Source organism: Oculina patagonica, chromosome 5, assembly GCF_052425735.1.
Source record: "Oculina patagonica isolate OP01 chromosome 5, crgOcupat, whole genome shotgun sequence".
In the NCBI taxonomy this organism is placed as follows: domain Eukaryota; kingdom Metazoa; phylum Cnidaria; class Anthozoa; order Scleractinia; family Oculinidae; genus Oculina; species Oculina patagonica.
The window spans coordinates 23,004,028-23,016,105 of record NC_135762.1 but is presented as its reverse complement, the minus strand read 5'-3'; the positions used below and the strand labels follow the sequence as shown (position 1 = coordinate 23,016,105).

At 37.8% G+C, this 12,078-nt stretch overlaps 1 protein-coding gene across 1 annotated transcript; it reads left to right on the top strand.

Annotated features, from left to right (window-relative positions):
• The first annotated feature begins 1,605 nt into the window (after window positions 1-1,605).
• On the top strand, window positions 1,606-10,923 carry LOC144653356 (major facilitator superfamily domain-containing protein 12-like). Its single transcript, XM_078513335.1, has 13 exons — window positions 1,606-2,476; window positions 4,204-4,309; window positions 5,202-5,316; window positions 5,771-5,898; window positions 6,387-6,479; window positions 6,828-6,920; window positions 7,984-8,157; window positions 8,988-9,091; window positions 9,613-9,722; window positions 9,799-9,894; window positions 10,332-10,412; window positions 10,513-10,578; window positions 10,793-10,923. Exons 1-13 carry the CDS (start codon window positions 1,926-1,928, stop codon window positions 10,852-10,854), a joined length of 1,779 nt encoding a protein of 592 aa, XP_078369461.1. The 5' UTR covers window positions 1,606-1,925; the 3' UTR covers window positions 10,855-10,923.
• Window positions 10,924-12,078: the final 1,155 nt, after the last annotated feature.

The window sequence follows — 12,078 nt, the reverse complement described above, 5'->3', positions numbered from 1 at the left end:
TGCGAGATAAATTTTAGATAAACGCGCAAAGTTTGGTAGCGTTTGAATCTTGAAAAAGTTATAAGCGTCCAAAGTCAGCGCGGGCCTCAAAAGCCCCCCCCCCCCCCCCCCGGCCCCGGCCTGAATAGGTTTAAGTGACTGTTTTTCCAGTGATTTTTATTGTACTGTACCCTGCCTTTCAAGTCAAAACAGATAGCTAATTATTAAGCGCCCGATTTTAAGCTTCTCAAGCTTCTTGTTTCAATATATTCAAGCATTAGTGACATCATTCTCGTTTTAGAAATAAACTAATTTAGATTTGGTCAAATTTGATTGAATTTTCAAAATACTAATAAAGCAGATTTTCGCTGCTTTTTTAAAATTACATGAAGAAATTAATTCATTCTCCAGTACATCGTTAAGTGCATAAGCTACATTTGCTCCGCTATAAAAAACTAATGTAAGACGAAAATAGTTCTGATTTGTGGTCAACTCAAACACTAACTATTCTTAGTGGGAAGTTAATCATTTTACCTTTATTTGGTATTTTCGACACGAAAGAAGCAGTAAGTTTCAATCTATTCCATTTTAGCTTGCAGAAGCTTTTTTATTTGTCACTTGTACAACAAACTTCAATGTTGAATAGTTTTGGTGTAATGCGTGTAGACAAAGAATTATTCCACTCTCAATATTATATGAAAATATAACGTAAGAATGTTCCAGAACAACTCATAAACCTCTTTGACCTCTTTAAAATATAAATCAATCTTTCTGTTGTCGCATATCTCTCTCTATGAGTTTTAAATGGAAAATCAAAACAAAACAGTATATTTAATTTATCACGTAGCGAAGCATGTGATGTGTTACAGACTGAAAACGAAAAGCAGAATATTTAGAATGGAAACCCCCTCAGTGCAGCACAGTGCAGTAAATTCACTAAAGTACTGAAAGTAAAATTGATTTTTTGATTCCTGACGCGTTGATGTCGAGATATCAGTTTTTTTATTATTCCTGAGATCTTGAAGGGGGTGAATACTAAGTCTGTTTCTTTCTTATTGGGCAAATTGAGTGCGACAAAGACTGTATCGAACGTTTTGTGTGCGATAATAGTTATCATATTTAATTTTGTTTACCTTAGATTGAAGTATGAGGTAAACATAATGTAAAGAAAAACACTGTAATTACGGGAAGAAACAGACATCTACATAAATTAACGTAAGGACGTTTAAGATTATTTAACGCCAAATATCCTTTCTCAACAGTCAGCACTGCTCTATAAAATGTTAATGTTTATTTAAAATTGTTCTCTAGCTTACACTGGATTTGCGAAACGTTTTGTAAAACTTCTGCAGAGATGTGTTTGGCCATAAAGTGATTCTGTTCATTGTATAACTTAATCAACATATTTTACATGCTACAAAAAAATAAATGAACGCAAACAAGCCTAGAAAGCGGAGAGCAGCGAAAAATTAGACAAAATATTAAATATTGAAATCGTCAGCAACAAACTTCTGCGAAATAAATATTTCATACACCGCAGAAATCTCTGAGCGAGCTGATTGAACGAGGAGTTGACCACCAACAAATGCACCCTTCTTTGAAAAAGAAAATTATCTTGATGTTTTTCGTTTAGACTTGGCAATATTTTCCGTGTTTTGGGATAAAAAAGATTGAATTTTTTTGGTCATTGCATAGACAATACAGTGGATCATGATCGCGTCCCACGACGAAAGCTGTGATCGAAAGTTTTTGTGAGATAATGAATTACGTCAGAAAATGAAGATTGATGGCTGATACACACGACAAGGAATTCTGCATTTAGTAGTTGTGCGTAAATGAGATTTCGAGTCGCTGTTCGAAGTATACAAGGTTCGTTTTCTTGCTCTCTCATCAGTGCAAACCAACATCCGTTTTTGCCGCCAAAACCGAATGAGCCAACATGAAGAATGGAAAGTGCTCGTGATATTCATACAGCCGCGTCGAGCAACAACGGCGGCGATGACATCATTGAGGAAACAAATCCTGACGCCGATGATTCACCGTCGATAAGAAACCGTATTGCCTGCAAGACAGGACATATACTGAATAACCTAACGTCGAGTGTGTGGTATAGTTATGCACTACTCTACTTTCAAAACGTTGTAGGCCTGTCCCCTGTCACCGTTGGTATTATTTTCTTTATTTCTCAAACTCTTATGGCCGTAAGTTTTCTTGTGACCAGTCTTGGCCGCGAGAAACGCTTCTGGAATGCGTTTTCATCGTACGGAAAACGAAAAGGCAGGCATATTGTTGGTTCGGCTGGTATATTACTCGCCTGGCCTTACACTTTTACACCTTGTTTGTTTTGTGGGGATCATAACTCAGATGTCGGGTTGGGGGCCTACTATCTACCGTCCGTGGCTTTATTCTCGATCTGCTGGCCGCTTGCCGAAGTCAGCTATTACTCGTTGATGACTGAAATACGAGCGGAGAATGGCAAAGATACAGAAACTTCCAGGTTTGTTTATCAATGGATCCTTAAGGCAAGCGAAAATTTGGAATTTTTTGAGTTTTCTTTCACCACAGGAAACCAAAACATCTTTAGGGACGGACCATTATTTTCTTGGAGGGGGGGGGGGGGGGGATGAAAAATTTTCCTCTGCAAACTTTTTTTTTTAGTTTATGCACCTCTGCAAACATTTCTTTCGAAATTCTTACTATTTTTTGTTATACATGTCGTGTTTGCAAACAATTTATTTTGTCTTTCCAGGCCCTGCAAACAATTTGTTTCAATATTTTTCATCCCCCCCCCCCTCCAAAAAAATAATGGTCCGTCCCTTAAGGTTGAATTTATTTTTTATTGTTTTCCTTTTATCCTTATTTTAACCAGTTGTAATGTAATGTCAAGTAGTAAAGTATAGAGCCTTGGCGGCTGAGCATAAAAACTTCTTTCAGTGTAGCGTTGTTAAATTTGATCGAGGTGTCCAGATTCTTAGCTTTCGCAAGATCCCTAAAGTTTATTAAATACAATTGGTGATTGATAATTCAATTTCAACATAACACTGCCCTAAATACAGCAAACGTACGCGTCCAACTAATCATGTATAAATCGTAACAATATGGCAACTTTAGTTTAGTTTAAGGTGGAACAAAAATAAATGGCGAACTATGAGTCTAACAGTTGCAATCACACAGAAATGTTGAATGCTGTCAATCAGGTTTTATTCGCGCGACGTTGCATGTTCTATATTCGTGACATCCCATAATTTGTTTGAAATTCCCACCCGTCAGCTAATATCTTCCAGAAGAAAAAATTCTGAACAAATAAGTAGACAAATGCCAATTAATACCTTCATGCTGTGTTTTTAAGGCTTTGCCTCGACCCAAAGGAAGGAAAGGCAAGGGAGCCTGGGGTGAAAAAGCAACCTTAATCCCAGGCTCTCTCGCTTTTCCTTAGGTTTTGATTGATAGTTTCTCAAAATTTTTTTTGCGTCCCTTCTTTTTGTTAGTTTCCCATTCTGAGCTGAGAAAAGCAATCATCACGTGCGTTTGTTCTCTGTTTGATTGGCTTAGAAGCGTTCGAACCCCAAAAAAAACTAATCTCTTTATCTTCACCCTCCCTAGCCGAATATACACAATATATTAGGCTCCAAGGTCCTCTGAACAGGTAATTCCTTCAGCGCTCTTTCGATTCAAGCTCCTCTCAATGACTGACAGAAACAGTTTAAAATTTTTGAACAAAATGTCGGTAAGAAAAAAATGGCGCAATTTGATTTAGTTTTTATAAGTTACCATTTTCATTCTAATTTATCTTTAATAAGCCAAAAAGAGTTGGTAGTTTTTTTGTAAATGTATTAAAAGAGATAAATTGTATTGCACTGTTATAAGTATAAATATTAAATTTTAAGAAATTGAGTATTGTATTGTAAGTAGTGTGTTGTAAACAATTTAATTGTCATGTAGGTAGTGTAAGCAGTGTATTGTACTGTAAGTAGAGTAAGCTTTGTATAGTAAGTAATAAGTAAGGCTTTGTATAGTAAGTAAGAAGTAAAGCCTTGTATAGTAAGTACTTAGTAGTGAACATGTCACCTCGTAAGAACGTTCTGTGTGTGTTTTGCAATAAAAAAAATAAAATAAAATAAAAATGGGATAAAAAAAAAGAGTGACGAGCAGCTAGCGTTACAATCATTTTTAAACAGATTTATCTTCCTTTGGCTTGTTGACTTTTAATATTATTTTTCACAGATCAATTGTACGGGTTTGCAAGGTGTGTATGTATATCTTACTGTGGGTTATACTTCAAGAGAGTTCAGAGGACAAAGTGAATTCAAATGTCAGCGAACAATTTACGGTTAGTATGATTAACATTTCACACGAGTGGTGATTGTGGCCTCTTGGTTAATGTTTTGTTGTTCTTAATTATTATTTTGCTGTTCTTGATTCTAAAATTGGATTGTTTGGCCACAGCAAGCGCTACTACCAACCAGCAACGCAACCTTAACAGCGCGCTAAACCTACGGACTTTGTCCGACAGATGGCTACAACTACTACCTCATATTCGCAACAAAACTACTTTAAAGAGAACAATTGGGATCACGTGACCAAGACTTACCACACCACGGGATGAAAGTCAGGGTTATGCTTAACCTATAATAGTGTCTGGATTTGGGTTGCAGGTTTGGGGCTTATGGGTTAGGGTTAGGGTTGAGTTGTTGGGATTAGGGTTAAATTTAGGCTTAGGGTTGCATTTTGGGCCTGGGCTAGTCACGTGACAAGCACTCCTGCCACAATGGATCACCTTAGTTGAAGTAAGTGTAGCCTTGTGACTGTATTGGGCCTAAGTAAAGTTTGTGGTCAAGCTACAATTTCAAATTATTTACTCCCCTTGCTTCGATTTTGTGCTGTGGTCTGATTATAAAGGTTTGAGGGCTAGTGCCATCCACCCCCCCCCCCCCCTAACTTCTTGCCCTTTGCTCGAGTTGACGCAAACATTTGCATAGGTACTAGTATTGATGAGCCTTGCATGTTTGAAGAGTCCCCGAGTTCGAAAGATGAATTGACTGACAAAGAGTATTTTTGGTTAAAAGCAAACCTGGTGATTTGTGAAGTTGAGGACTGTTTTTTGAGGCTCCTAGTAATGATTTAATTACCCTACAGCACTTTACTTAAGGCTCTTGATAGTAACTTGCCATCGTGGTTTTATCAAAGCACATATGTTAAGATGACGTCATGTTCTATTTCAGCGTTTTGCCCTCATATTACTTCCGGTTGGCTTCCTCTTCGTCTTTGCTTTCCACTTGTTAGTTCTAGAGCCCAGACCGCAGGCAGATCCAGCCAACGAAGAAAAACAAGATGAAGGTACTCAAGCGATTTTATCTGTTACAAATATACACTGCATGTACACCTTAATTAAGTGGGAGGCTCAGTAGCCTAATAGTTAACGTGTTAGACTCTGTATCGAGCAGTCCGAGTTCGAGTCCTGGCCGGGATCGATTATTATGGTATTTTCTTGGCACCAAGAAACCTTCTCTCACGGTTCCTCTCTCCATCTAGTATTATCAAGAGAAAATAATTGGTATTATCAGGTCTTATAAGTGAGTACCGTCGAACTGTGAGGGTAACCTTAAAAAATGCTAAAGTTAACATGTGACGGACTAGCATCCCATCCGAGGGTGGGGGGGGGGGGGTGGCATTATTCCTAGTCGCTTCATGCTACAAAAACTGAAAAAAAGAACACAAAAAAGAGAAGACATTTGACGGATTTTTCTATCATTTCTCTTATAAACGTATAACTTTTGTCTCTTTATTGTAGAGAAAAATTGTGGAAGGTCGACGGTCGACGTATCTTCACCAAATACGATAGTAAATCAAGAACTGACAAGAATAGACAGGCCAAAATTAGCTTGGTTTGAATGGCTTAAAGAGCCCTTGCTTTATAAGGTCAGATGATTTAAATTATTTCCCTCTTTCATTACATTATCTTTAGCTCCAAGTTGTTTTTTCTGCCCGGTAATGGGCTCCTTCCTGAGTTTGTTATTTTCCATTTTCTCATCACCTATTTGATAACGTATTAAGTGTTTTAAGGAGAATTAGATTTTGATCATTCACAGATTCAAGCCAGAGCAAATCAGGCATGGGGTATAGTAGTATTTTATTTAGACTTTTTTAAAGTTCTGATTTTAGTTTAGTAGAACGGTTGAAAACATTTTTTATTCGTCTTTTATCCATTTTTTGCTGGCTTTCTTTATTTAATTTCTGTTCCTACACGCCATAGAATTTCTATTTAGCCTCCCCATTTAATTTAAAACCTCATCCCTAATATTAATTTGTTACCATGTAAAGAGTATTTTACTCACAACGTTTCCTGTATATTTTTTCAGTTTTTCATCTTTTCTTAATTACAATTCTTGTCTTTTTTTAAATTGAAGGTTGGATTTGTTTTCCTTTTCTCGAACATTGCAATGCGGATTGTACAATCCTACCTTCCGCTGTACCTCATCGAAAATCTTCAATTGCGAAAAGTAAGAGAAATTTGTTATAGGTACAATTTGTTGGCAATTTAAATTCTTGCGCAGATACAACGTAATCTCCTACCCAGATCTTCTCGCTTTCTCACTTAGCTGAGAATCTGGGTACGAGATTAGGTCCAACGTCATTGAATGGGAATTAGCCTGAGTCTTTTACAATATTTACCTTGGAGGACAGAGCGACGGACCGGAATATACAAGGACGAGACCGGAGAAGAGGGAACAGGTGCCAAAAGAATGATTCCAAGCGATTTAACCCTGTTATCACAATAATGCAGGAATGTTTCTAAAATAACCTTCATCTTTTAATGACATATCTCTTTTGTTTCCATTTCATTTAAGGAATCAGTCGCCTTCTTTCCTCTGATAATTGTTATTACTCGCATTGTGGTAGAAATAACTTGCAGAAGCTTTACAGAAAGGCTGAGACCCAGGGTAGGTTTTATATTACGTCATCAGTTGTGGGAAGTCTGGTGGTCTATCGGTTAGTACGCTGGACTCCCGATCGAGTGTTACAGGTTCGATCCCTGGCCGGGGTCATTGTGTTGTGTTCTTGGGCAAGACACTTCACGTTGCCTCTCTCCACCCAGAAGTATACAGCTAATTCGAGAAAGGTTGTCGAAAAAAAACACAAAAGTGTACGTAGCAAGACCGAAAGGTAGTCTGGGTAGAAGTAGAGGGCTACCGTACGTGCTGAATACTAATGAATGATAAATGGAAAATAAATTTACTTGTGCTGCGTGGCACTTGTAAAAGTACAAAAGTATAATAAAGTTCTCACTAAATGAGTTGAAAGTGCCTTTAAAATAGTTAAAAGTTTTAAAATAGTTAAAAGTTCCAGACGTTTCGGGCTTAGCCCTTCATCAGTGGATATTATACTTTTGTACTTTTGTACTTTTGAATACTAATGAGATGGCGACATGACAAACGCGAATTTGCATGTTTTCTTTCTGTCTTTCTGTGAAGACATAGTACTTTTAGCCATGCTGTTTTTTAGAAGAATTTTTAATACTCAAAGACATGCGACAGAAAAAGTAAAGCTACAGAAAATGGCCTCCTGACAGGAAAAACAAAATCTTCACGTACAAAAATACAAAATTGTACATTTCCTTAAGGCCAATATGCAAAATTTAAGTGAATACCCAGACCACCTTTCGGTCTTGTCGCGTGCACTTTTGTGCTTTGTTCCGACAACCTTTCTTGAATTAGCTGTAAATGGGTACCAGTGATTTAAATGCTGGGACTTGCGTCTCGTTCAAAGCGGAGTAGAAATACTCCTAGTCGCTTAATGCTACAAAAATCGTAAGTAAGCGTCGGTCTGATGGGCCACTGGGATCAAACTCAGGATCAGTTAATGACTCGCCTACAAGCAGAGCCTTTTTGGGCCTTTAACACTTACCCGACAGATAAGAGTCACATCATAGCGTAAAAGGATGTAATTGTAGTTTTGTGCCAAGTCAGCAAAGTTTTTAACTGTCGTTGAATTTCGTTTTTGCAGATAGTCATCTTGATTACTACTTTCGCCATATTTGGGACCTGCATGTGGTTTGCTCAACAGTCACTGTCAAGAACCTCTCTTGTTTATGCGCCCACGGTCATATTCGCCTGCATGTCCTCGCTTCTCACCTTGATAACGCCAAGGATGCTTCAGGAGCTGACTGGGAACGACAAGGTAGGCGCTCAATTAGGAATCACATCAACATGACACTTAACTGTAATTATTCAAAAATATATTTTCTCCAGCAAGGAAACTTCAACAGAGGCGGCAGAACTTTCTGGGACGTGGTGGGGAGAGGGGGGGGGGGGGGGAGGGCTAAGTCTCTCCCAAAAATCATCATCATCATCATGTCTCGTCGCGCCAGTAGGCGCATAAAGCCGTCACGCTTTCCGATCAACACTTCCTGTTCCGTGCCACCGCTTTGGCTACTTCCCAGCTCGTCCACCCCGCCTTGTTTCTTTCCTTCTCCACTGTCCTTCTCCAAGATGTCTTTGGCCTCCCTCTCGCTCTTCGACCTTCTGGTGTCCATCCCAATGCTGTGAAGCAGTCGTTCGCACCCTCTCTCTTGAGTGTCCCAAAACATGCTTGGCAGGTTTTCATATTTGGAGCAACTTCTTGTTTCCTGAGAAGTTTCTAGTCCGAAGTTTTTTGAAGATTCTCTAATTGGTGTTTAAAGGCCATACGACCGTTTCCGACCATTATTCAAACTTTTCCAAAAATAAACGAAGTTTCCCGAAGACTTCCAAAGAAGGTTCGAAGATGTTTGAACTCACTCACGAGACGGAAGTCTCGACAAACCAATTTTAAGTTTCGCTCGCGGTATTCTCGACACTAAAACGGACGGGGCTACACCCCACCCCCCCCCCCCCACCCCCACCCCCTTGCTCCGCCGGCTAGTTCAATAAGCTTACCTGAACCCGCGTTTTTTTTAAATTTTGACTCAGTCGCCAATACTCTCTAGTGCTTACATTTTTTTATATTTTGATGGATGTTCATTTTTTTAGGATGCCGTCAGTTTCGTTTCAGGAGTTCTTGAATGTACAGAAAGAGTTTTACTTGGAGTTATCGTGCTCGCGATTCAAATTTGTTACCCTGCAAACAAAGAGAGGTGAGGCTATGGTATATGGGAATGAGTTCTATGATAGTATACGTTCTCACTGTGTTTCCTGGCACAGGAAAAAGTCGAAAATGTATTCTTAATTCTTTTTATGAAATAGTAATTATTTACTTCATAATTACTTCATGGAATCGTAACTCGGCATCTGAATTATTTATCTAAAATGTATGCATTCGACCTCGGTTACGCAAACTTCTCCAGAAGCCCTTCGACTCCAACTAGGCAATTTAAAGTGTTTTTCCTCTTTAAATAAAGTTACTTCTACTACTACTTCCCCCGCGCTGCCTGTTTTCCCGCCTTAACCATCAGGTCGATGCCTGGGGACGAGGCAGCCCCTGAAGGATACCAATCTAAATCTGGGCGTAAAGCTTAAATATGAAAATTAACAATTCTTAGCCGTGAATCTACGAAAGAGTTCTAGGCAAGTAAGTTCTTAAGTAAAAATGAAAGAAACTTCCTTTATTCTTAACTCATTAAATCTCATACGGTATTTAAAATTTTGTTCACATCAGATCGATTGGTGACTATCTGCGCGTTGCCTTCCCAGCAGCCTTTGGGACCTGTATTGTGATTCCAATGCTGGTCGCTACAGCTTTCATGAATTCAAAAGACTCCAGAAAAGGTAAGACAGAAGGAAACATTTTGAAGAAATACGTTATTTTGAATTTATAGAACAATCCTTGTAAATTTCTCTCTAGGTCCAGTGTTAACTATTACTGCAGCAAGTCCGCGAGAAGAAAATGGACAAATACTGCCCAGTCTCCCGTTGGTTAATAACTGCACAGACCGGCTTGGTATGTTTATCGAATTTAATATGAAATACGGAAAATGGCAACCACAAATAAGAACTTATAAGTCATACTTAAGTTCTTAGTAAACTCTTCATTAGAAACGAATAAGGTGTGTATGGGTTTTAAAGAGATTGCTAATGGTTCATAGCACTTGTGCCAGACAGACAGATACCACCATCCTATATCAGTTTTAACTAAAAAAAAATTGGTATCAAACAACTTAGCCAAACACTAGACAACAAACTAAGATCGTCTTCTTGACACAACATGTTACCATAGCAATAGAATCACATGTCAAACACAGCCTTAATCTTATTTTAAGTCTTAAGAACTGACTAAGCATGTGTTCAACCAAACTTTTTCTCTTTTCCCACCCAACAGTAAACTGCGAACTGTCTTTCTTATTCAACAGCTGTAAAAAAAACTTTTTTTTATTTCAGCATTATCAGAAGCATCAACCCCTCCAGTGGATACTGAACACAACGAGCAGCGACGGGGCAGCGACTGCGCTGAGTTACAAGGTTAGAATACATAACGAGACATTCTTCTTAAGATTTAATTTGTCTTCTTAGATATGAATGTAAAACCTTTTTATATTCTAATTTTTATTTTTTTTTCTAGGTACTTTATCAACCGCTGTCCCGTCGGACGCTGAACCTGAAGAAACGCAGGCTCACAGTCAGCGAGGTTTGTAGTTCGAAAATAAGACTAACCGTATTTTAAGAAATGTCTCATTTAAAAGCTGTTTCAGTTTATTTTTTGCCAGCCTGCAGTGTACCAGCTCCCGTTAACGTTTCGTAATAAACAATCTCTAAATTCTTTTTTTTTCTAAACTTATGGATTTTTTGCCCCTACGACTAATTTTTTCATATTTTTTTTCCTTTGTTTTTATTTTTGGCAGAAATTGAAGAAGTCAAACGAGCTTTGGACGAGCTTCACCGGCTTCCTTCCACTGACTTGTAGTTAATAAAACTTGCGCAAATTTTGAAATCCTTGGATAGATTTTTTGTTTAACTTCATATGATGTTTGTTTGTCGGATGTCAGTTCTTTATAGCGAAATGTAGATAATATAATATAAAGCTAAATACCTTGACACTTTAATTAAGTATTTCATTCATTCATTCATGACATCGAAATCATGTTCGGAATGTCACCAGTCAGGGCTACCATACAATAGTGATGATGTTGATGATGATGATGACGATGATGATGATGACGATGATGATGATGATGATGATGATGATGATGATGATGATGACGACGACGACGACGACGATGATGATGATGATGATGATGATGATGATGACGACGATGATGATGATGATGATGGTTCTTTATTTTGACACGATCGTTATAAAAGTAACTATATGCATGTGTAGTGGTGTATTCACTAACAAACTAACTAACTAACCAGCTTACTAGGATTAATATTACAAATATAATAAATTAAAATGAGGGATAATAGGAATTAAGAGAAGAGTAATACTAATAGAATTTAAAATCATACATCCTTTTAGGAACTGATTGAACGGATTAACTGTCTAGGTTGAGTTCCTTGATTGAAGGGTCCACTTTCTACTTTACAAACCAACATCAGAAAAAAAATAAGCAGATATATCAGATTTTAAATTGACCTTAGTTTGGAGCAAACAATATAGCTAAAAAATAGCTAAACTATATAGCTAAATTCCTTTCAAAAGGAAAGCTCTCAGGCTCAGGGCGGGGTACCTCTAAAAATGTTTGCATGTGACGTTGCATGCTTAAGTTTGTTTTTGTGTCGCTGTTAGGTAAGACTCTTGCCTAAAAACGGAACTGGGAGTTCCAACTATTTTTTTTCTACAATTGTAGATAAAGGGGAACAGCCCCGAGACTTACCAAACGTCTAATTTTTCTTTATATAAAAGTAAAGAACCATGCATACACGAAGGGGGAATTGAGAAAATGTTTAGAAAAGCTAGAAATGTACGCAGGCGATCTCTAAAGAGAGCCGTTATACTGTTGTTGAAAAAGTATAATATAAAAAACTGACAGGTTTATTTGTAAATTTAAGGTTTATTCATATGATTTAAAAGGGCTGTGTCATCATGTAGCCTCAATATACTTTTTTGTAATGTATAAAACTGCTCACAGATCGAAGAAAAGTTCAAAATAAAAGTCAACCATGGTTTGGAAAACATTAAAGAGGG

Excerpts from the sequence above, each read along its gene's own strand:
- LOC144653356 (XM_078513335.1), top strand. The coding sequence starts at position 1,926 with ATGGAAAGTGCTCGTGATATTCATACAGCCGCGTCGAGCAACAACGGC. Across the intron at positions 5,899-6,386 it reads AAGAGCCCTTGCTTTATAAG|GTTGGATTTGTTTTCCTTTT; the intron begins GTCAGATGATTT and ends TTTAAATTGAAG. Across the intron at positions 9,723-9,798 it reads TTCAAAAGACTCCAGAAAAG|GTCCAGTGTTAACTATTACT; the intron begins GTAAGACAGAAG and ends ATTTCTCTCTAG.